The sequence below is a fragment of the Notolepis coatsorum genome, assembly GCF_963971535.1.
Source record: "Notolepis coatsorum genome assembly, chromosome: 9".
Classification (NCBI taxonomy): Eukaryota; Metazoa; Chordata; class Actinopteri; order Aulopiformes; family Paralepididae; genus Notolepis; species Notolepis coatsorum.
This window is the reverse complement of record NC_140173.1, coordinates 38793718-38819304: the sequence shown is the minus strand read 5'-3', so window position 1 is coordinate 38819304 and position 25587 is coordinate 38793718. Positions and strand designations below refer to the sequence as shown.

The 25587-nt window shown below is 44.7% G+C and overlaps 1 protein-coding gene across 1 annotated transcript in view; it reads right to left on the bottom strand.

Annotated features, from left to right (window-relative positions):
- cdh23 (cadherin-related 23) overlaps positions 1-7148 on the bottom strand; it is a gene marked incomplete at both ends in the record, with an annotated part of 775072 nt that extends 767924 nt beyond the window's left edge. Inside the window, 1 exon segment of the mRNA XM_084321844.1 lies at positions 7013-7148. Within this exon segment, the coding sequence (XP_084177970.1) occupies positions 7013-7148 (136 nt within the window).
- Between the last annotated feature and the right edge of the window lie 18439 nt (positions 7149-25587).

Sequence of the window (25587 nt, the reverse complement as noted above, 5' to 3'; positions counted from 1 at the left end):
GATAACTGTTTTTATCATGCTATTTCATCTCGGCAGCAGCAACGTTCAGCTGCGTCATCTCCGTGGATGCTGTGTGTCTCATCTGCGCGTAGTGCAGATTCACCTGCTGTAAAGCAAGGCGTGGCTGTTGTGATATCTATCTCGCGTCATGAAGTAAATTAAAGGGCAGTGCTGTAATTCAAAGGACTTGGTACCCAATAATATTAACTACTTATGTTCTTACATAATAGCCTTAACTATTTATGTTCTTATTCAATGGCATTAACTATTTATGTTCCCATGACTAAATAGTTATGAATCTGAAACCTGGGTTACACTTGCATAAATTAAACATATGACTTACCATCAGAAGAGTTGACATTCAGCTGTCCACAAAAAAAATAAGTGTTTCATATCCTTTACTCCAGTAACAGTCCATGGGCATGTTGTATCTGTCCCCGTCGTTTGAAAAAGCAGGCATGATGATGGAAAGCAAAATACGCATTTACATGACTGCATCCAGCTAGCCATATAGCTTGTTGTTGTTGTTGTTGTTGTTGTTGTTGTTGTTCTTACCGAACCAGCTAAACGACCGAGTATAGCCTTAACCCTTCGAGAAGCTTTGTGGTCCAGGCTTGAACTGTCCATAAAAGTGTCCATATAAATCCATTTAGTTAGATCCAACACTGTCTGAATGTACAGTATCTTGTGATTATTATCAATTTCCGACAACTACTAGCCGAGCGTATTTTCCTAGTAGACCCTCGAGGTGATTCGGGATGCCATGTCACGTGCCACTCTCAGCCAATAGAGTGACTACTTCTAGTGCTAGAGGAAAGCGCCCTCGGATATCGTATTTGATGGCGCTGATTGGATTAAATGTAGTTGCATTTTGCGCTGTGAGTTGCGCACTGACGGTGGAGCTGAGGTGGAGCACCCATGAAAAGAGAGTGGAGGGGGCTAGGGGCCGGGGACCGCGCAAAGAATTCTTTCTTCTTCTTCTTTCCACCAGGGGGGGTTGGCGCCCTAGAGCCCTCTATGGACCAGCCGTCACTGGTGTGTGGGTGTGTCATTGTGTGTTTGTGTGTACTGTGTGTGTCAGTGTGTATCATCAAGGTTCGAAATACCCTAACGAAGTTTGAAGCCCAAAATCAGGTTCCGGGGACAGCTCTAATGTGTGTGTGTGGGTGTGTCATTGTGTGTCAGAGTATATGTGTGTGTGTCAGTGTGTGTCAGTGTGTGTCAGTGTGTGTGTGTGTGTGTGTGTGTGTGTGTGTGTGTGTGTGTGTGTGTGTGTGTGTGTGTGTGTGTGTGTGTGTGTGTGTGTGTGTGTGTGTGTGTGTGTGTGTGTGTGCGTGCGTGCGTGTGTGTGTACTCCTCCTAGTGGTCAGGTAATCTAGCAGATCTCATCATCTCTTGCTGAAGCCTGTCAGCAGCAGCCGGCTGCCGTAGCAACACCAGGTACCAGACACCAGACACCATGACGACACGTTCAATTAACTTCTACAACCAGAGAAATATCACATCTCTCTCTCTCTCTCTCTCTCTCTCTCTCTCTCTCTCTCTCTCTCTCTCTCTCTCTCTCTCTCTCTCTCTCTCTCTCTCTCTCTCTCTCTCTCTCTCTCTCTCTCTCTCTCTCTCTCTCTCTCTCTCTCTCTCTCTCTCTCTCAGCTCTCTCTCTCTCTCTCTCTCTCTATCTCTCTCCATTCCTCTCTCTGTATCTCTATTTATGTCTATCTATATCTGTATATCTCTCTCTTCCTCTCTCTCACTATCTCTCTATCTCTCTCTTTATCTATCTCACTATCTCTCTCTCTCTGTGTCTCTGTTCTGTGTCTCTCGTTCTTCCTCTAGACAAAAATAACATGAATGACACCTACATTATTTTCTACACACACACACACACACACACACACACACACACACACACACACACACACACACACACACACACACACACACACACACACACACACACACACCTACACACACACACACACACACACACACACACACACACACACACACACACACACACACACACACACACACACACGCAGACACACAGACAGACACACACACACACACACACACACACAATTGCATATTCAGAGCAACACATCATCTCCCTCAGGACAGGTACATTGTTGTAGTGTCTGTGTGTGTGTGTCTCCTGTGTGTGTGTGTATGTGTGTGTGTGTGTGTGTGTGTATTAAGGGAAATTAATCCACATTAAGACCGAATTAATCCATATTACGACCAGCTAGGGATAATTCATCCATATCAAGACGAGGTAGTGAGAATTAATCCATATCAAGACCAAGTAGGGATAATTAGACCAGGTAAGGATTATTAATCCATATTAAGACCAGGTAGGGATAATTAATCCATATCAATACCTGGTAAGGATTATTAATCCATATTAAGACCAGGTAAGGATTATTAATCCATATTAAGACCAAGTAGGGATAATTAATCCATATCAAGACCAGATAGGGATTATTAATCCATATTAAGACCAGGTAAGGATGATTAATCCATATTAAGACCTGGTAAGGATTATTAATCCATATAAAGAACGGGTAAGGATTATTAATCCATATTAAGACCTGGTAAGGATTATTAATCCATATTAAAACCAGGTAAGGATTATAAATCCATATTAAGACTATGTAAAGGTAATTCATCTATAGTATGACCAGCTATGGAGAACCTCCTGACAGACACATTATTAACCTCCTGACAGACAGATAGAAACATGGTAAGTGTGGTCTGGGAGGTGGGAGAGCCTTTATGTCCATGTTATTATTTATGTTATCATGTCATTATATCTATGTCATAATGTGTAGGTCATTGATGTTGATGTTACTATGTTGATTTTTTTTTTATGTCTGTTAACTTCCATGTTTTGTGCCTGAGGAGTAAGTCGAATATATCCCTTGGCCTGACACCTAGTAAGTCCAATATCTCTCTTGGTCTGACACCTAGTAAGTCGAATATATCCCTTGACCTGACACCTAGTAAGTCCAATATCTCTCTTGGTCTGACACCTAGTAAGTCCAATATCTCCCTTGACCTGAAACCTAGTAAGTCTAATTTCTCCTTTGGCCTGAAACCTAGTAAGTCTAATATCTCCCTTGGCCTGAAACCTAGTAAGTCTAATATCTCCCTTGGCCTGAAACCTAGTAAGCCTAATGTCTCCTTTAGTTGACCCATATATTTGGTTTCTCTCACATGCAGGGATCCTGGTTCTAATCCAGGTAGGTGACAGGTAACCTTGCACAGCAGCTGTTCGAGAATCCATCTGGTCAGGCTTCAACGCACGCGCTTGTGCCCGAACCACAGTGATTCAGACCAATCAGCGTCCTTCGACGAGCTACTGGTGGCTACGGGCAAAGATACTCTGCCAAGTATATATATATCTTTTTGATCCACTTTTTCTCCCATCCCAATTTCGTATATCCAATTCTTCCCTCCCCTGTCTTGAACGTTGCTAGACTATGCCTCCCACAGGTCGGTTGTAGTGAGGACAGAAGCCTTGAATCACGTGTCCCCTCCGGTACATGAGGAGGCAGCCTGTCGCATCTTTTCACCGCAGCAGCTCGAACTCTCAGTGGCGAGAAGTAACGCGTGAGAGGCTCACGCTGCCCCCGTCACTTCCTGCTTCCGTCGCACCGGCGTCACCAAACCGACCTGTAGGAGTCGCTGTCCACAACGTCAAATCCCCACCCACCGGCTTTCCCACCCTCTAACACTTGCCAATTGTGTTAGTATGAACGACCGGCCAGCCGGTAGCAACGCCGAGAGCTGGGCTCGAACCCAGCGTCTCCTGTGTTAGAGGCGAGCGCCTTGCCCGCTGCGCCAATCAGCCGCCCTGCCAAGTATATTTTGAAGTGCTGTTGTTCCTATTCCAAACTGTTTCAAAGGAGGACTTCCCTGATGGTTCTTGGTGACAGACACTCGGGTCAGGTTACTACTGTCTCGTCTGGCCTTATACCTGTAAAGTAAAGCATTCGAGCATACGAGTTTGTTTACTTCTGACGAGCCAATGAGCAACAGCATACAGGTTACGTCACACATATAAGTACTGAATATTACGTGAAACGTCAAAGTCGTCAAAGGTCCACTTTACGTTAGTGTCGTAAAACAAGTTACTAAAGGCATAGTGCACATAAATATAAATACATATAATACATTCTATGACATCTCCCCTTCTTCAGGTTTTTTGTGTTCTTTCTTGTAACCAATAAATATTGCTTGAGCATTACTAAACATTCAGAACATATACATATAGTATGTCATTAATGTCCATTATCTTTCCCTTTTTTTTTCTCTCACAGATTTAATTTAATCACAGGTTTGCTCAGTCTGCCAGACCGGGTATATAATAATAGTCCACCCTGTGGATCCGGTGGTCGGACACAGTCGGTCGGTGAGACAGTGTCAGTGGTGACTGTAGGGTCAGGTTGCTGTATAGCAACTCCATGTTATTGTTCATCTGGAGCTAGAGGGTGTGTCTCTCCAGCTGGTGCAGGGACGTGCTGCAGGTGACGACGGTTGCGTCTCAGTGCTGCTCCCTGTTGTGTCTTGATGACATAAGACCGTGGAGTGACGTTTTCTCCAGTTATAACAGCGGGTGTTCCCCAAGCTTTCTGATGGTCTAGCTTCACAAGGATAGAATCGCCAGGCTTCAGCGATGGCAAGGGCTTTGCTCCGTGGCGATGATTAAAGTAGAAAGCTTGTTTCTGTTTTTCCATTGTATCCTTACTCTTGACGTCTTCTAGATTAGGCCATTTAGGCTGAAGGTTCGTCTCGAGTGTTGGACGTGTTGTCTTTATCTTCCGGCCCATAAGCAGTTCAGCTGGGCTCACACCTGTGGTGGTGCACAGTGTTGATCGGAAGCACATGAGAGCGAGTAGAGGATCCTTCTGTTTTAAAATCCTCTTTGCAATTTGAACTCCTCTCTCGGCATGCCCGTTCCCTTGGGCGTTGTGTGGACTCGAGGTAATGTGCTGAAAGTCAAATCCTCTAGCAAACTCCTTAAACTCCTGACTTGCAAACTGAGGCCTGTTATCGGACACAACCTCATCTGGACAGCCAAATCTTAGTTTTAATACAACCTGTGAGGCTGTGGTTGTTGGCATGTGAAGTATCTCGAGAAACCTGGAGAAGTAGTCTGACACAACGAGGTACACGTGTCTGTTATATTCGCACAGGTCAATAGCGAGTCTTTTCCATGGCCGCTCAGGTAGAGGAGTTGAGATGAGAGGTTCCTTTCGCTGTGTGTGTTTCATCTCACAGCAGAGCAGACAGGACTGAACTTTCCGTTTGATGTCAGATGAGATCCCAGGCCACCACACATATGTGTGAGCCCGCTCTCTGCATTTTGTCAGACCCTGGTGTCCATCATGTATCCTGTCTAGAATGTCTGTCTTCAACACACCCGGGATTATCATGCGGCTTCCCCTTGTAACAATTCCAGTGTATTCAGACAGTTCACTTTTGACAGAAAAATACTCTCCGACTGTTGCTGGTACATTACCGACATACTCCGGCCACCCACACTTGATATACTGCAGCACCATCTGTAGCTTACTGTCAGCTGCTGTAGCTGCCCTTATGGTGTCCAGCATATGTGTGGTAGCAGGCATACTATCCACAACGGCTGCAATGTAACACTCCACATCTGAGTGAGTGTCAGTCTCCTGTCCCATGCACAGTAGCGGACTTCGTGAGAGGGCTATGGTAAAGGTTTTGCCCGGTGCATATTCTGCGTTTGGTTTGAACCTCATCAGTCTCATGAGGAGTCTCTGGCACCGTATTGGCACATTGTCCAAGTCCTTTTTGTTCATGAGTGGCACTAAAGGCTTGTGATTGGTGACCAATTTAAAGTCTTCTAGGCCAATCAGGTATTTTTCAAACCTCTCGCAGGCCCAGACACTTGCAAGACATTCTTTTTCGATCTGGTTTCAGCCTCCGATAGACAACGTGAACAGTATGCCACCGGTTTCCAATCCCCGTCATGCAGCTGCAGCAGTACGCCACCTATGCCATAACTGCTGACGTCAGCTGAAACAGCAGTAGGCCTATTCACATTGTAGAGCATCAGGACTGGAGAGGTAGACAGAATGTCCTTGATGCGCTGGAATGCCTCCTGCTGTGCATGGTCCCAAGTCCAAACAGTTTTGGATCTCAACAGTTCATACAGTGGCTGTCCCACTGTTGACAGGTTTGGGATGTACTTGCCCAGGTAATTGAACATGCCCAGGATACGTTTCAACTCCTGCACATCCTGTGGCGATGGGAGCTCACGGATTGCTCTGACCTTTTCAGGGTCAGGCCTCACGCCTGATTTGTCAATCAATTGGCCTAGGAAATTAAGTTATTCTTTTCTGAAAACACACTTATCTCTGTTTAACTTCAAGCCGGCTGACTCAACCCTCTTCAACACCTTGCTAAGGCGTTGGTCATGCTGTTCTGGAGTGTCTCCATACACCAGTATATCATCCATGTAAACGGCTATTCCTTCCAGGCCGTTTAGAGTTTCAGCCATTTTCCGTTGGAAAATCTCTGGAGCGCTTGTGATTCCAAATGGGAGACGTTTGAAACAGTACCTCCCAAAAGGTGTTATGAAGGTGGTTAGCTTGCTGCTCTCTGGGTGTAGAGGTATCTGCCAAAACCCTGAGGCTGCATCCAACGATGTAAACATGGTTGCACCACTCAGTTTTGCAGTGATTTCCTCTGTAGTAGGAAGGACGTACCTCTCTCTCCTTACAACTTCATTTAACCTCTTCAAGTCCATGCAGATGCGCACTCTTCCATGTTTCCTTGGAACAGGCACCATAGTTGCACACCAGTCAGTGGGCTCTGTCACCTGTTCTATGACACCGTTTTTTTTCCATGCGCTCTATCTCCTCCTCTACTTTTTTCACAAGAGGCAAGGGGACTCTGCGCGCTGTATACAGTGCATATGGCTGAGTGTCCTCCCTTAACCGTATTTTAACTGGTTCTGTATCGAGTGTTCCATGCTCACCAAATGCATTGTGGACCTCTTCGATGCGCTTTACCAGCCCCATCGCAGTCGCTGTGTCTCGGCTTAACAGGTTATTTGCATTCTGGCTGCGGACGACATACACTAGAAATGTGTACGGCTTCTCCTTGTAAGTCATGTTGGCCTGAAATTTCCCCAAACAGTCCAACTGACCCCCAGGACTGCACAGTTTGACACTAGACTGCTCTAATGTTTTTTTCAGGGGTTAACATGTTGAATGTCTCTTCACACATGATGTTTGCATCTGCACCCGTGTCAATTTTTTATTTGACAGATGTCGCTCCGATGAAAACATGTACAGTCCACTGTTCATCCTTTCTGTTGGGAGAGTGTTTGTTTGTGACTGCACCCAGGAAGTATGGTGTCTGTGAAACAGTCTCTGTCACTACTCTGACTGACTTGCTCTGACATTTTATTCCCCAGTGACCCACCTTTTTACATTTGTTACACCTTGATGTCATGGCTGGGCACCTTTCCTGGTCTTTGTGTTTACATTTTCCACATCTTCCACTCTTTGCTCCCACTCCGGTTCTCTTTGCTCCTCACTTTCTCTCCTATTGGAATTCCACCTGGGTTTTCCCCTGTATGGTGTTTTTCCACATGCAATCTCCTGCACCGCAGTGCACGCCTCTCCCTGCTGGTGAACTTGAAGTTGAACCTCCTCGGACTGACGGACAGTCTGAATAGTTTGGGCTAAAGTAAGCTCAGCCATTAGCTGCAGCCTACGTGACAGTTCCTTGTCAATAATGCCCACAACTATACGGTCACGAATATGTTCATTTTTGTTCACTCTAAAGTCACAGTGTTCTGACAAATCATAAAGAGCTTGAATAAACATTTCAGCTTTCTCACCGGGCCGCTGTCCTCTCAGGTGGAAACAGGCGCGCTCGTGAATTACATTCCGTTTGGGATAAAAGTACTCGTCATATTTCTTTAACACAACGTCCAGCTTATCCCTTTCCTCCTCCTCCGGAAAAGTTAATGACTTGAATATGTTTTCGGCTTCATGGCCCATGGCATAAATCAAGGAACTGACCTGGACCTCGCCGATCTCCCTGTTTAGTTTTGTCGCCACTCGAAATCCCTGGAAACGCTGCTTCCATTCGACCCAGGACGATCAAAAGAAAAACTGTCCGGTGGATTAAATTTAGCCATCTCCCCGATGCAATGCGTTCGTCAAGCACTTTCTGACACCATGTAAAGTAAAGCATTCCACACACACACACCGTGTTCTGTTACGAGTTTGTTTACTTCTGACGAGCCAATGAGCAACAGCATACTGGTTACGTCACACATATAAGTACTGAATATTACGTGAAACGTCAAAGACGTCAAAGGTCCACTTTACGTTAGTGTCGTAAAACAAGTTACTAAAGGCATAGTGCACATAAATATAAATACATATAATACATTCTATGACAATACCAGTGCCCTCAAAAACGTGAGGAACGGAGAAAGGGCCAGTAGTTACTAGTTAATAGATTCGGAGGCAGCCTGCCGCTCAGTGTTTTGCGCGGGCCATGCGCTAACGGCTCACGTGCTATAGGAGGTAAGTGCATACTATACACTGTGGCGTGATGGATGGTGTGTTTACAAACACTGCTATACACTGTGGCGTGATGGATGGTGTGTTTACAAACACTGCTGAACCATAGAACTCATTATTTCCAGGGAGAGAAGAGGGGGAGAGAGGGGAGAAAGAGAGGAGAGAAAAATAGAGGAGTGAGAGGAGAGAAAGAGAGCAGAGAGAAATAAGATAAAAAGAGAAAGAGATAGAGGTAAACAATGGAGAGATGTGGACACGGGAGAGGAGTAGAATAGGAGACAGAAGACTTGCGATAGAGAGAAGAAAAGGAGAGGAGAGGAGAGAAGCGGTGAGGAGAGGAGAGGTGAGGAGAGGAGATGAAAGGAGCGGTGAGGAGAGGAGAGGAGAGGAGAGAAGCGGTGAGGAGAGAACGGTGAGGAGAAGAGATGAGAGGAGAGAGGAGAGGAGAGGAGAGGAGAGGAGAGGAGAGGAGAGGAGAGGAGGAGAGGAGAGAAGCGGTGAGGAGAGGAGAGGAGAGGAGAGGTGGGGCGAATAGAGGAGAGGAGAGGAGAGGAGAGGAGAGGAGAGGAGAGGAGAGAGAGGAGAGGAGAGGAGAGGAGAGGAGAGGAGAGGAGAGGAGAGGAGAGGAGGAGAGGTGGGGTGGGGTGGGGTGAATAGAGGAGAGGAGAGAGAAAGAGACAATGGACAGATAAGGGCAGATTGACTGAGCCCCTCATGGCTTGATCTGATTGGCTATAGAGAGAGTCAACACTGCTACCTAAATGAAGCTGACAGACAGACACAAACACACACACGCGTGTGCACACACACACACACACACACACACACACACACACACACACACACACACACACACACACACACACACACACACACACACACACACACACACACACACACACACACACACACACCACACACACACACACACACACACACCAGAAGAGCTGGAATGAGGTAAGAAGATCAAGTGTATCCAGTTAAACAGAAAGGCAGGAGAGAAAAGTCCCAGTGCTCATGAATATCTTATTTATTTATAATACTTTAAGCCATTTCTTCTTTATTTACAGTACTGTGGAGAGACGGGCAGAAGCAGCAGGCAGAGGAGAGGACGGCTTGGACTCAAACTCACAACCTCACGGGTTCAGGAGCCGGTTGTGGAGCCGGAGAGAGGCAAAATGAAAGGAAGGACACAGCCGTCATGTCCTGTGAGAAATCGGGGTATTAAAGCGATTCGAGCCTGTGTCCTTCCACCGTCTGCCACCGGGGACATATCATTAGCCCTGTGAGGAACCCAGCGTCATAACAGGAGGAGTGTGGAGATATTTTGCACCGTAAAGAATTATCTTTTATTTTATTTTGTTATTGACATTTTAACATTGAAATCCATTCTGACAGTCCTAGTGAGAATAACACAGGAGAGCAGAGACAGTAAGGTCACCTGCAGGACCCTAAAACACCCTAAAACACCATAGAACACCATAACAACACCCTATAACACCCTAAAACACCCTAAAACACACTGAAAACACCCTAAAACCAGATAAAAACACCATAAAACACCCTAAAACACCATAAACACCCTAAAACACACTAAAACACCCTAAAACACCATAAAACACCCTAAAACAACAAGCGCACTGGCTCCCTCTCTCCCTTCTTTCCTCCCCCTTCTCTTCTTCCATATATCTCTCTTCCCCCTCTTTCCCTTCTTCCCTCTCTCTCTCCCTTATTCTCTCTCTATTATTCCCCCTTTATATCCCTGCTTCTCTCCCTCTCCCCTTATCTCTATCTCTTCTTCTCTCTCTTCTTCCATATCTCCCTTCTTCCCTCTCTCTTTCTCCTTCAATCGTTCTCTTCTTCCCTACCTCTCTCCCTTATCCCCTCTCTTTCTCTTCTTCATTATCTCTCTCTCTCTCTTATTTTCCCTATCGTCTTCCCATCTCTCTCCCTCCCTCTCTCCATCCCTCTCCTCTTCCTCCACTTCCTCCTGACAAGCACCAATTCCCAGATTACTGTCTCAGTTTATCACCTCTCATCTGTCTTCATCTCTCTTGTCTCCGTCTACATTTCTGCTCCATTTATAGCCAAGCTAGTGAAGGGTGATGGTGTGGTTTGTGTGTGTGTGTGTGTCGTGTGTGTGTGCTGTGTGTGCTGTGTGTGTGTGTTTGTGTGTGTGTGTGTGTGTGTGTGTGTGTGTGTGTGTGTGTGTGTGTGTGTGTGTGTGTGTGTGTGTGTGTGTGTGTGTGTGTGTGTGTGTGTGTGCTGTGTGTGCTGTGTGTGTGTGTTTGTGTGTGTGTATGTGTGTGTGTGTGTGTGTGTGTGTGCGTGTGTGTGTGTGTGTGTGTGTGTGTGTGTGTGTGTGTGTGTGTGTGTGTGTGTGTGTGTGTGTGTGTGTGCGCGTGCGTGCGTGCGTGTGTGCATGCCCGTCACATGAAACTGCGGGCCCCAACAACAGTGAATGAAGAGTGAAGGCTAACCTCAATGTTGCTCTCTGTTTTCCTGTTATCTTCGTTTAATGTTCAGACCAAGTCTTAATGAATCCAAACGAAGGACAGCCCCACCATCACCTCTCAGTCAGAAGCAACATGGGATACACTACAGGGAGGCCCATGACAACGTTTTCGAGAAATACACTAATCTACCGTACAGACAAAGATGTCATTCACTAATCTACCGTACATCTAGCTGTACAGTAGGTACTGCAGGAGTTAGGAGAGAGACAGCTGTACAGTAGGTACTGTATATAATTGTGTATACAACACATACTGTAATGAGATATAAGATATATAGTATATGATATATACAATCTAATATAGTACCATAATGTAATAGTATAGGGATGTCCGATATTATCTGCCGATATTGGCATTCAAATGTAATATCGGAAATTATCAGTTAAGTATCGGTTTTCAAAAATAAAAAAATATTTTTCTTTTACATTTATTTAACCTTTATTTACCCAGGCAAGCAAGTAAGAACAAATTCTTATTTATTTATTGTGAAAGTATGCATAATATTGTGTTAATTCCACAACAAGAGATATGTAATGTCAATTACCTGAAATTATTCAGTTTTTTTTGGGGGGGGGGGGGGGGGGGGGGGAACCCCGCATATATCGGTTAATATCGGTATCGGAAATGAAGAGTTGGACAATAGCGGTATCTCGGATATAGGTAAAAAAGCCAATATCAAACATCCGTAGTATATAGTGTAAATATAGTTTAATATAATATAATAATTCATTCTTATAAAAAGTTATACAATTGTCATGGTGCTATTTCATTCAAAATGGTCTATTTTATTATATCAATATTGCTGCAAGGAACAATTTTTATTTTATTTTATTCTATTTATTTTTGGGCTTTCTGTATTTTTTCACCCATCCCAATTTAGTCGTTATGCCAATTCCCTTCCTGGTCGTTGTGCGCATTGCCCACTGTGGAGGGTGTAGGGGAGGGTGTAGAACTATCACATGCCTCCTCCGATACATGTGGAGTCGCCAGCCTCTTCTTTTCACCTGACAGCGAGGAGTTTCACTGAGGGAACGTAACGTGTGCTGAGGTTCACGCTATTTCCCCCCGATCCCCTCCCTGCTAAACAGGCGCCCCAATCAACCAGTAGGGTCGCTGTTTGCAAGGACCAGAACACATACCCCACTGGCTTCCCACCCGCTAACACTGCCAATTGTGTTAGTAGGGACGACTGACCAAGCCGGAGGTACCGCTGACAGCTGGATTCGAACACAGAGTGTCTGCGGTGGTAGAGGAGTGCTTAGTCCACTGCGCTACCCAGCCGCACCTCAAGGAAGATTTTTTGATTAACTTAATAATATACACTGTAATATATATATATATATATAATTTATTTTACAATATGTAGATATCTCTCTCTTTCAGTATAGTACTGTATAGTATAGTCAAAATCCATACCGCTGCATGCATGATACTGTAGTATACCTTCATGTTCCTACAAAACCAGTGTTGAGTAAATCATCTGGGCCCTCATTTATCAACAATTCTTAGAAAGTGTTCTATTTTCGTTCTTAAGCACAAAATTTTGAATGTGTGTACATAGAGAAAAATCCGGATTTATCACACGTGCGTAGACATGTCCCACGCACACCTGCAAGTACTCTGTGTTGATAAATATCACTTGATCTACGCTCCACGCTCGTGCACGGTTTTACGTATTTGCATATAGAACCGCCCGTAATTAACCATATACGGTAATGAAACACCCCCATGTAATGTGGAAAAGTGGACTAAACCGAGAGAACGCCTGGGAGCAATACACGACAGGCTGACAGACATGTACACGGTGATGTCGGAAACAGTCGGATATGATATCTATTAACTTCCTAAAGACCATTGCTGCCTGGGCAGCGCAAACACTAATAAAGACCGTTAACCACTGTTTGGCGTTGGTGTCATTAATAATAACCGTGCTGGAATATGAATGCCCTTTTTCGCATCGTTCTTTAAAAGTTCGATTACCCAGGGATTAAAGTTCTCCGTCAATTTTCTACCTGTATGGTTTAATATGATTTGTAGAGGTATACAATCTATTTTGATGTCGGTATTAGGTATAGCCTATATAAATTATATATGCATAGCCTACATTATGCAACAATAATTTTTGCGCATAACGCAGCATGGCCCAGACATGTCACACGGAGCCCCGCGCCTGCATACAGTAAACTAACTTGATCGTTAATATAACTAGAGCCATATGAAATCCGCGTTCACGGAATCGCGGACGGAATCGCGGAATTGACCAATAAAAATGGAATCAACTGCAAAACGTGGAATATTGCAGAATTTGGCCTAATCTGGACTGAAATTCCGGGGTGGAACGCTTGGTGCACACGCGACCGGGGAGGCGGACGCTAGAGCGGGTTACACACAACACAGGCAGTCTCCCAAGCGTCTCGCTGCTTCGGTGTTTACATCGTCAAGAAGCTAATAAATTCCCCAATAAGCCCTCAATTCAGAGCAGAGCAGTATCCTAATGACTTTTATGCCTCCGGCGATAAGGTGTTTTGCTAATTCTGTCAACGTTCCGTGGACTGGACCCGCAAAAACACTTGCGACACTATTGTGATTAAATAGCTATGAATGAATGAATGAAAACTTTATTTAACAGATTGCAGAATGGGTACAATACAGTACGGCTCAATACATACAATTGTTAAGGGGATGCAGACCTGAGAAAGACGTTTGTCTTGTTTCCATCAGGGTCCCCCATTTTCAATTCATATAGACGTTAGGACATGATCGCTTCTTGCTAAATCTAGTGCACCCATCCATTTGTTTAATGCAAACGAGTCATTATACACTGCCCTTTATAATCGAAATAAACTTAAATAGCTATGAAACGTTTTACAGTACATAGGACTATAGATGGAAATGATAGCTTCTTGCTAAATCTGGTGCAATCCATTTGTTTAATGCAAACGATTGTCATTATACACTGTCCTTTATAAACGAAATAAACTAAACTAAAGGTGCCTAAATTATGCATTACTATATTTCATCACAATAAAATAGATATAGCTAGGCTACTGACATTGTGATAATGTCAGTAGTAGCTAGCTGTATCCATTGTTTACACTTGAAATGTGTATTTTTATTTTGTCACAATATTATTTGAAAAGTATTGTGTAAAATGTAACTGTATTTCTGAGTTGCAGCACTTAAAAACATTAAATGGAACATTAAATGGACTGTTATATCATATTCAATTGTAGACATTTATTCATTCCCACTTATTAGACACTATTTCTGATGGTAAAATGAGCATAAAAAGCAAAATACAGAATTCTGAAATATTAAAACGGAAAAAACGGAATTTGGGAAAAAATAAAATGGAATTTGGAAAATAATAAAACGGATTTCATATGGCTCTAATATAACTGTTGTCCTTGTATCTTTACGCTTATGAAAATATTAAATAATATGTATAGGCTATAGGCCGTCGTTTTGCCTTAATAGCCTATATTCTCAAATGGCATTTAATGGCTATCCACTGTGGGCTATCTCCTCGCTGACGGACCAGTATACCTTTATATCATATCATATTCCTATGTCTCCAAGGAATCGTGGGGCTCTGGGGAATAAAGGTTGGGAACCCCTGCTATAGCCTATCCTAGGCTATTTTATTTACAGTAGTCTATTTATGATTTGTTTCCATAGCCGGTCTCAGTTATGCTGTGGCTGAGATGGGTCGGGATTAATGAAGCTGATAGGAGACTGCTTCTCGGCTATACGAATTAAAGCCACGATTGAAAATAATGTACTTCCTTCTTGACAATAGCATATACTATAACAATAATACGAGAGTAGAACAATGAATCTCACTGCCATGTAGCCTATGTATAGCCTGCCTATGTGATCAATAAAAACGCGAACTTGAATTCCATCATCATATTTATATGTTGTGTCTGTCCACTGTTTGTTACTTTGTTATTTGTTTCCCCTATGTAAAGCGACTTTGGGTCTCTTGAAAGGCGCTATATAAAATTAAGCTATTATTATTATCACGTCTGTGCGGGAGCTCACAAATAGACTGTCTTAGTCTCAGTGAAATTTCAACGGAGGTCATCTATTCTAACCAACAAATTGAAGTAGAAAGCATTTCGTTGTGACCAATCTTATTTGGAAACATGACACACAAAATAATAGTATTTAACTTTTTATTTTAAACAATATTTAATCACGTTTGGAGGTGGGTGTTCTGCGTCTGCCCCCCCCCCCCCAAACAAGCAGGCCAACCTCTTGTTCGCGCGTGAGCCCGTTATAATTACACTACTGTCGCTATTTTACAATTAACTATAATGAATTATGGGTCATACAGAACACGGCAGTGTTGAAACTAATGCACGGAAGCTTATTTCCGCGTTGCAATATTCATATTCTACCGCTGGGTGCCAGGTACGCATGCCCTGAGCTGTGCTTAAATATACGCACAAAGTCAAGCACACGTTCAAATTGATAAGTCACACACTTTGCTTAGAAGTTATCGTACGCACGGGTTACGCACATATCTGTATTTATCATAATATTGATAAATGAGGGCCCTGGACTCTCTGTAACTTACCCTGGGAGAGACCATCTATCTCTCTCTCTCTCTCTCTCTCTCTCTCTCTCTCTCTCTCTCTCTCTCTCTCTCTCTCTCTCTCTCTCTCTCTCTCTCTCTCTCTCTCTCTCTCTCTCTCTCTCTCTCTCTCTCTCTCTCTCTCTCTCTCTCTCTCTCTCTCTCTCTCTCTCTCTCTCTCTCTCTCTCTCTCTTATTGGAAACTGGAAATGAGGTTTACATGTAGGCCTACACACTCAGATGGAACACTTGAGTATTCTGAATAATTTCTATCACAATATCAATGTGCATAGTACAGTAAACAAACCCGGTTTACTGTTGAGCTGAAGGTATGGACCATAACTCGGATCCTCGCTTCCCACTGGGTTTCTTGGATTTGGTTTTGTGAGAGATGTATATAATATGCTCACAAATCAAGACTGAAGTGTCCATGATCACAAGAACAGCATGTGTCGGATTTATGCTTTAGACAGACAGACGGACGGACGGACAGACAGACAGACAGACAGACGGACGGACGGAGGGACGGACGGACGGACGGACGGACGGACGGACGGACGGACGGACGGACGGACGGACAGACAGACAGACAGACAGACAGACAGACAGACAGACAGACAGACAGACAGACAGACAGACAGACAGACAGACAGACAGACAGACAGACAGACAGACAGACAGACAGACAGACAGACAGACAGACAGACAGACAGACAGACAGACAGACAGACAGACAGACAATAATGTACTTTGCGGAGGCAAACCTAAATTCCTTTTGACATGCCTTCTAAGAAGTTGGTGCCCGCCAGTTCCTTTGAGTACCAGATATTGGACTCCATGGACTGAGGGTCTTTTTGGGGAGAACAGCTTGTTCAGTTTGACTTCCACTATGAATCTAGCCTTCCTCACCAGCTTGTTCAGTTTGACTCACTATAGAGCTAGCCTTCCTCACCAGCTTGTTCAGTTTGACTCCACTATGTAGCTAGTCTTCCTCACCAACTTGTTCAGTTTGACTCACTACAGAGCTAGCCTTCCTCACCAGCTTGTTCAGTTTGACTCACTACAGAGCTAGCCTTCCTCACCAGCTTGTTCAGTTTGACTCACTACAGAGCTAGCCTTCCTCACCAGCTTGTTCAGTTTGACTCACTACAGAGCTAGCCTTCCTCACCAGCTTGTTCAGTTTGACTCACTACAGAGCTAGCCTTCCTCACCAGCTTGTTCAGTTCGACTCCACCATGGAGCTAGCATTAGGGTTGCCACCTTTCACTAATAGAAATAAGGGACACCTTTCCTCGAGCGTGCGCCCCCCAAACTCCTGAAATGCATAGAAAACAAACAGTCAGCACTGTTGTAGCTGAGGTTGTGTTTAAGCGTGTGGTATACCTGTGTCACCTCAGCTGCAGTAACCTAGAGGGGAGGAGTGGGATGATAAAATTGTAATGAAATTAAATTGAACAGTATGACTTTTATATTGTTGTTTGAACACTATTTATTTATTTATTTATGTTTAAGTATTTATTTAAGTATTTTTGCATTTATGTATATATGAATTCTATTATTTAAGTATTTATTAACACTTTCAGTGCCCCTCACATCATATCACGTTTTATCAGCCCAATGCCTGAATGCCCACGACGTTTATTAGCGCTTTATTTTTTTATTAGCTATCTGAATTCATATTTCATCAACCGAGTCTCCCGTTGGTATGCAGCCCCTGTAGGAGCTCAGATGTGGAAAAAACCGCCCCCTATCGTCTCCCAGATGGTAATGCACCCTTTTGGTATGGACTCAATGAAAATGGATGAGAAAAGAAAAATCCGGAATCCACATTTTACTTCTCAGGCATGTAACCCGAGCCGATCGGATTCATTGTGGACCCTCAGAACAGCGTGGAATACATATGTACAGTATGTAGCGTTGGATCAATAAAAGCGATCGATATTTGGAATGGCGATCAGGAATTGGAATAATCTTTTTGGATAACATCTGATCTCAGGTAAGGAATCTATTTGACCAGTCTTAGGATAATCAGACCTGTTTTCACGGAGATATAAGCTTTTCCCCTATGTGTGTGGGTGGCTGTGTGCACGATCGCTGATGAGGAACTCAGATAATCGATTTTCAGCTTGCGGCCCCAGCGTGCATACGTACACATATACTATCGATAATCTAGCGTTTATTTGAAAACGATTCATAAATAGTAATTTAAATTACTAGTAATTTAAAACATAGATTAGGCGTAATTAACGCTAACATTGAAGTGGATGGTGGGCATTCAAGCACTAAATTGTGCGCCCCCTGCTGGCACTGAAAGTGTTAACTGTTAATCCATTATGAATAATTCCGTTTTCCAGATGAGCATAACAACATAGGAGTTTAAATGGGCACACTATTTAATTATATTGATTAATATAAATACATGTTTATTTATTAGACTTTAAAAACTCAACATTAATGAACAATCAACCATATTAGTCAAGTGAAATAGCCTAGACTATGCCCACATCAGCAGCCAATATGTAGGCTCCTGGCTGCCAGGGCAGGTAAATAGAAATACAGACATCTAGTTAAAAACACAACCAGATAAATAAGATGTAATATCCCATACTGAATCAATCTCAGGAGATGTTTCAGTCATGAAGAACTGTGAAACCTGTCCTTGGGTCCTTTGAGTTCTTATATTTCGGGAATATTTTTGTTCTCCTGATGCATGATGTCAGTCAGTCCACCATGCGCCACAGAAAACACACACCTACATACTTTGCAGTTTGCTTTATAAACATCTCCATTGACGCTATCAAACCAGGCCAGTTCCCACTCAGGTCGGTACTTCTGGAGGCGTTTTGTCTTTTTAGGACGCGGTGGAGTAGTGTCTTCTGTATTCAAACAGCCCGGTGATGCAGTGACTGAGCTGAGCAGAAGACTGCACAGAACGTTTTAGCAACGTGAAAGCACGAATTCTCATTGGTCGTGAGCTGCTGAGCGCACGCCCATCATACCAGAGTTGCCAAGTCTGTTTATTTCCTGCAACTTTTGGACACAATTTTGCTTGTTTTTGTAGGTCGGCTGGCTCATTTCTCTCACAATACTGGCAACCTTAAAATACGGGACGAAGTGCGTCCCGTATCAGTTCACTACGGAACGCGTCTTTTAGTTTCCAATTACGGGACGATTCCATATTTTACGGGATGGGTGGCAACCCATTCCTCACCAGCTTGTTCAGTTTGACTCACTACAGAGCTAGCATTCCTCACCAGCTTGTTCAGTTTGACTCACTACAGAGCTAGCATTCCTCACCAGCTTGTTCAGTTTGACTCCACTATGGAGCTAGCCTTCCTCACGAGCTTGTTCAGTTTGACTACAGAGCTAGCCTTCCTCACCAGCTTGTTTAGTTCGACTCCACTATGGAGCTAGCCTTCCTCACCAGCTTGTTCATTTTGACTACAGAGCTAGTCTTCCTCACCAGCTTGTTCAGTTTGACTACAGAGCTAGTCTTCCTCACCAGCTTGTTCAGTTTGACTACAGAGCTAGCCTTCCCCACCAGCTTGTTCAGTTTGACTACAGAACTAGTCTTCCTCACCAGCTTGTTCAGTTTGACTACAGAGCTAGTCTTCCTCACCAGCTTGTTCAGTTTGACTACAGAGCTAGCCTTCCTCACCAGCTTGTTCAGTTTGTTAGTGTTAAATCAAAACACTTCTGCTCAGTTGGTTGAGATCCTGACATCCTGATGAGTTACAAAATAGCAGCTGTGCAGTTATTAAAGGCCCAATCAGTGATCAAAATGTAAACAAGCGGTAGCCACACCACCAACATTAACTCATTGGTGGCCAATAACGAGTAAACTCGTGTTTAGCCGCCAACGCTTGAGCGCCAATAACGAGTAAACTCGTTTTTGGATCCTTTGATATTTTTTCCTTTGATCCCCGTTCTAAACGATCATCCGGATCACTCTAGCCGTCCCTGGCTCATTTGCCTACGTTGGAATTGCAATGCCGATCGAATCTCACCCGGTGGCAGTATGGCCTACCTTTTGAACTCTGATAGAAAGGGATCAGTAGAGACAATGGCTGAACTGGACTGTCAAGACTCGCTCTGAGGGGGAGGAGCTCTTGCAGAGCAATCGCTAGGAGATCTGCTCTCCTCAAAACCTATAGTTTCCCGTAAACACGTGTAATTACATATAAGTGAGTAATCACAATCGCCGATGGGATCATTGGAATTATTCTTTTTGGAGTACCTTCTGGCTAAGGTAAGGACCACCTATGTCTATTTTACCGAACCTGAAACATGTTTCTGTAACGATCACAGTGTTCTATTTTACCGGACCTAAACCAAGCTTTTTGTAACAATCGCATTTTCGTGAAGGCACATGTGTACATGGTATATACCTTTGATTTGGGAGTATTTGGGGGTTCAGGGGATCAACCAGAACGATTTGGACTTATTGCACATAACGCGTTTTATCTCGCGATCTATGGAAAAAGACTGGATTATTTTGGAAATGGGCAGTGTTTAGCATGTAATAAACTACAAACTACAGTGTGTAGAAACAAACAATTTTTTACATGTTGGACTACAAGTAATGTTTGTCAAAATGAGCCATACTATTGTCTCCATAGCTATAATACAGAACACACACAAATGTTCACCTAGATCCCTTATTCCCAGAACCCCACGTGGGGTATCAGCGAATAATTGACAATTCCAGAGCCTCGGACATCGGGGGTCGTAATCTGACTCTCGTGAGTACAAAGTCTGACACCTGACATATCGGCATGTAACTTGAGAACCGCTGAACGGATTTTGACGAGTGAGGGGGCATTCGAACGACGACAAATAGGGCTTTAATTCTATATATTATATGTTTTATAAAAAATGCAGACCCAAGCCGTGTCGCACTGGCGGGAAAATCATCCTAAAGAGGGCCCGGGCCGTTGCCAGTTAATAAGAGGTTAATAGGGTTAGCCAGGGCTCTTCTGAACACAGATGCTTCCTGCTTCCTGAATCGGTACAAGGTGCTTGTGAGGCGAGAGCCGCCCCTCGCAGACTGTGAAGGAAGTTTCCTCTTTTAAACAAACGTGTGTCTGTACACAAGCTAATTACTCCATGGAGGCCTTAATCTGTGGAATCAGGGCAGAGTGGATTAGGAGACGAGAGCGCTTAATCAAAGGGTTCCCTCTCGCTCTAATTTCACATCTCATTTCCTGATGGACTGAGCCGTTATCAGCCCGAGCGTTTAGATACCGACTGATGCTGATCCCCATGGTGACATCACATGCCCCCCCCCCCCCCGCCCCGGGGTCACAAACACCGCACGCGCCGCCAACATGAACATATGACGATGACGAGCACACGCTAGTCTCCACTCTCATCACATCAACATGTTAGAGCGGCAACGTGAACATATGACGAGCACACGCTAGTCTCCACTCTCATCACATCAACATGTTAGATACTAAATGATAGCTGCAGATCAAATCACATTGGATTCAAATAACAGAAGCTCGACATGTTTTCAGAACCACCTGTGAACACAAAGAGCAACGTCTAGAGATAGTTCTAGAGATATAACTATCTCACACAGTCTGGCTACCTATTACAACAGATATATAACTATCTCACACAGTCTGGCTACCTATTACAACAGATATATAACTAAATCACACTGTCTGACTACCTATTACAACAGAGATAGAACTAAATCACACTGTCTGACTACCTATTACAACAGAGATATAACTAAATCACACTGTCTGGCTACCTATTACAACAGAGATAGAACTAAATCACACTGTCTGGCTACCTATTACAACAGAGATATAACTAAATCACACTATCTGGCTACCTATTACAACAGATATATAACTAAATCACACTGTCTGGCTACCTATTACAACAGAGATATAACTAAATCACACTGTCTGGCTACCTATTACAACAGAGATATAACTAAATCACACTGTCTGGCTACCTATTACAACAGAGATATAACTAAATCACACAGTCTGGCTACCTATTACAACAGATATATAACTAAATCACACTGTCTGGCTACCTATTACAACAGAGATATAACTCACACTGTCTGGCTACCTATTTACAACCGAGATAAATAACTAAATCACACTGTCTGGCTAGTGGCTACCTATTACAACAGAGATATAACGAAATACACATTGAATTACAGAAGGTATGGAACTCCTAACCCTGGCAGTGTCAGTCCCTTGCTCTACACATTTAACTACACAGGGAATGGAACCTCTAACCCCAACGGTGTTAGTGCCTTGCTATACCCATTGAGCTACACAATGAATGGAACCTCTAACCCTGGCAGAGTTCTGTATCGTTAGTGGCTTAGCTTGGCATCGCTACTGCACTATCTCGCGTACGTGCACGCGTACTGAATAAACCACAAATGTACCTCTAATACCAGTATTAGTCTGACCACACCCCTCATCAGCTTACCTTCATAAGCAGGTGTGTGGTCACCTGCTCTCCTCCTTCTCGCTTTCACCACAAGGAAGAAGTGCCTCGGTAGATCCCCACACTTGACACCATGATGGAAGAAATTGGATTAGGAACAGCTTGGGAAACAAGGATACGTTGACATCATATCTTTATTTTCTCTCTCACTATTTTCGAGAAAATACGGCGATATTGTCTTCGTACTGGAGTGTCTAGAAGATGATGATCATTCTAAAAACCCTCCACCGGTTTTCGTATTGGGAGCACGCCGCTGCATGCTTCTCAACTGCAGTTCCTTGCTGTGTTTGTTGGGGTGAAACCTGTCAGGCCACAGCTGAACTGTCGGACATGCCGCTGTTGTGAGGAGCGGTGCGTTCCAGGTTGGGTGAGTAGTGTTTGCTGGCGGGCTCCACTTGTCTGTTAGTGCTATGGGGGCTACTTGACAAAGTTTATGGAAACCGGCCCCAGGCTAGGGTCCTTTGTTTAGCCGCCTAGGCGACAGAAGGCCTTGGTCTGGCGACCATTATAGTTTTAACTAGTGGGCCGCGACCATTGACACTGGTGATCCCTGTGTGTTCTGGACGAGTGGATTCTCTCTGTCACCGTGTTAAGACCCCATCTTTCATATCCAAATGAGAGTATTCCTTCACGAGGGGATATGTGCATGTAATGTGCGATAGCGGCAGATTCATGTTCAAAGTCAGCTATACAGGCCAGTTGGTACTGTGCTGATTCCGCCGGACGTGGTAATGTCACCGTTGTGAAGCGGTGTTGACGTCTTGTTTTCTCTTTTCTCTTAAAAAGTGAGGAGGGGTTCAGAACGGCGGCCTGTCTGGGTGAGTGTTATGTCATTGTTTACATGTTCATAGCTTACGGTTAGCCGGTCAGTGGCCTGGCGCGGGGTAGCTTAGCTTCTCGCGCGCCGCCGGGAGCTCGCTTCTGATCGCGTGCGTCGTTAGATCGGCGTCTCGCGAGCGGAAGCAATAGCACCCGAACGGTTGGAGCAGCCGTTAGCTTGATGCTATTCTGTTGAACGTGCTTTGATTTTGACATGTTTTACACTCTTGACCACGACGTCATCCTTGACAGGGGATGTTCGTCGACCCTGCCCTGTGCCTGGACGGGGATTGCGTCAACAAAGAGGACTGTAGCGACTGGGGAGCGGCGACGCTGCCCGGATCGAACAACACAGGACGGCTGTGTTCTACGGTGTCTTGTGACTGCACTTCGCTGATCTGCGTTCCGGGTAGGTACGGGGTTGGCCAGACCTCATAACACGTCTTCTGGTTTTACTTTGCTAAATGTATTGTGAATAACGGTGTTTTTTCCCAAAACGTGTGTTGTTGCAATACATTTGGGATACGTTGCGGGTTATGTGTGAGCTGTTTTTGTCACTGGCAGTTAGCTTCTCCGTGCAGATCGTGATGTATTGATCTGGTTGTTGTGTGAGGAACATCATGGTGTTTATGTGTACCGTGTACTCACTACTAAGGCAACTAACCTATGAAGCTATGCTTGGTGACAAGTGAGTAAAAGAATGTTCTTTCTCAGACTGTAATGACAATGAACAGTGAGTTCACACATTAACAGGTTTTCCTGTTTTAACTGGCCGTATTGAGGGTAAAATAGGAGGATTGTGTTTTCCCCCCCCGGTTCCCTGGGGACTTTATCACCTCCTATCAGACATGTTGTGCATTAATTGTGTCTTGTGTGGTAGGGATACGATGTAACTCTTAGCTTGATTGCTGAGGTTGTGCTAAATCTGCTGGAGAAACTTATTTCCTAAAGGGAAATTGGTTTGGTTGCTGTCATGTGTGCTTAGCAAGGCCTGTGGTCGATACTAATCAAGAATGATGTATTCTCTCATTGTGGAAAAAAAAAAAAAACGGCGTTCCTCTGTTGAGTGTTTTTGCCATTTTTTGTAGGTGATGATGGGTTGTGTGTGTCATGTGACCTACAACTGGGTTGTACTGGCCACAGAAGCACATGTGTATGTTGGACCGGGGTTCTTAGAGCCCTCTCTATTCTGTGTTTTTCCTTAGTAAAAATCAGATAGCAGGTTAGCTCGTGCGCTGTGTGGAGCTGTGAAACGCTTCATAGAGCTGACTATGACTGTGTCATATTCTCTTTTTGTCGTTACGTCGTATCATGGGTGTGGGGTCGTAAAGGGGTGAACTGGTAACCTTTCCTCTCCCCATTGTTCTGTCGGTCAGGGGTACACCCCCTGTCCTTCAAGGTTCCCGTCACGTGGCGGTTCGGCACGTTACGGGGGGGGGGGGGGGGGGGGGGAGGGAGTTCCTGGTCCCACGGCCTGGTATATTGGGCGTGTGCACCGCAGGAATTCCCCCGCCATAGAGTACGTCACCGTGCGCGTCTCTGTTGGTAGGACTTCCGTGTGCTGTTCAGGTCCATGTGATGGATCTGTTTTCAGGGGGGGTGGTCAGGGCTCCTCCTCACCAAGCGCCTACTCAGGCCTTCTGTGAGTTCGGACTCCTTCTTCCATGTGAGGAAGCCTCCATCAGAGTACAGAGCCTTCCTCCTCAGATTGTCAAAGTGAGTGGACCCTCTAGAAGGGTCCTTTTCTATTGTATGTATATTCGATTCAATTCGTTTATTGAGTGTGTATGGGTTCGGTGCCTCTTCCCCGGAGGCCCTAAAACCAGTTTTTTACATGGCTCAGGGTGCAATATATTCTTTTCAATCTGTACAGCTCGCGTGGGAAGTCTCTCTGGGGATCCCCGTCTCTTTCCTATGGGAGGGTGGTGGGATGTAAAAATGTGAACATTTTTTACCCCGGCTGTGTAGACTGGGATACATACTGTTGATGCTTCCTTCTTTCTATTCCAGAAGTGTTGGAGTTAGGGAGTGTCACACCCCTCTTGTCGTTCCCCTGGGCGCCTTGGGGATTCAATGACAGGTCTAAATAGCCTGTTCATTGATGGGGGTGTGTCCCGACGCACGTATAGTGCTAGCTCGCTGTAAACAGGCGATTGACTGGCACGCCTTGGTTGCTTGTGGTTGAAACAGCGTTTTTATAAAGCAACTGAGATGGGGGTTTTTCCTCTTCCGGCGACCACATCCCATGACCTGGGTGGGTTGTCGACGGATTCTCGTTCATGTCTGGGGGATGATGACGGGATGGATCTGAACATATGTAGTGGGGTCTCACGCCCTTGGGGTGGGCCACCAGGCGCGGTTCGTCCGAACGTCTGGGTGGCGCCTTCTTTTCATGTTAAGATCAACACGCATATCTGCCCTTCTCCTGGAGTAGGCATGTCGGCGTGGTTAGGGCACGGGACTGGTTCTGGTCACGCTGGTCCAGATCAGTTGAACCCGTTGTCCGCCGGGGATGCAGATCTGCTGTTCTGGTACCCTGAGGGACTTGGGCTTTTTTCAGGGGGAAAAATGCCAGGTCGGTCTGGGTGTCACAGGGTTAAGCGCTATGGAGACC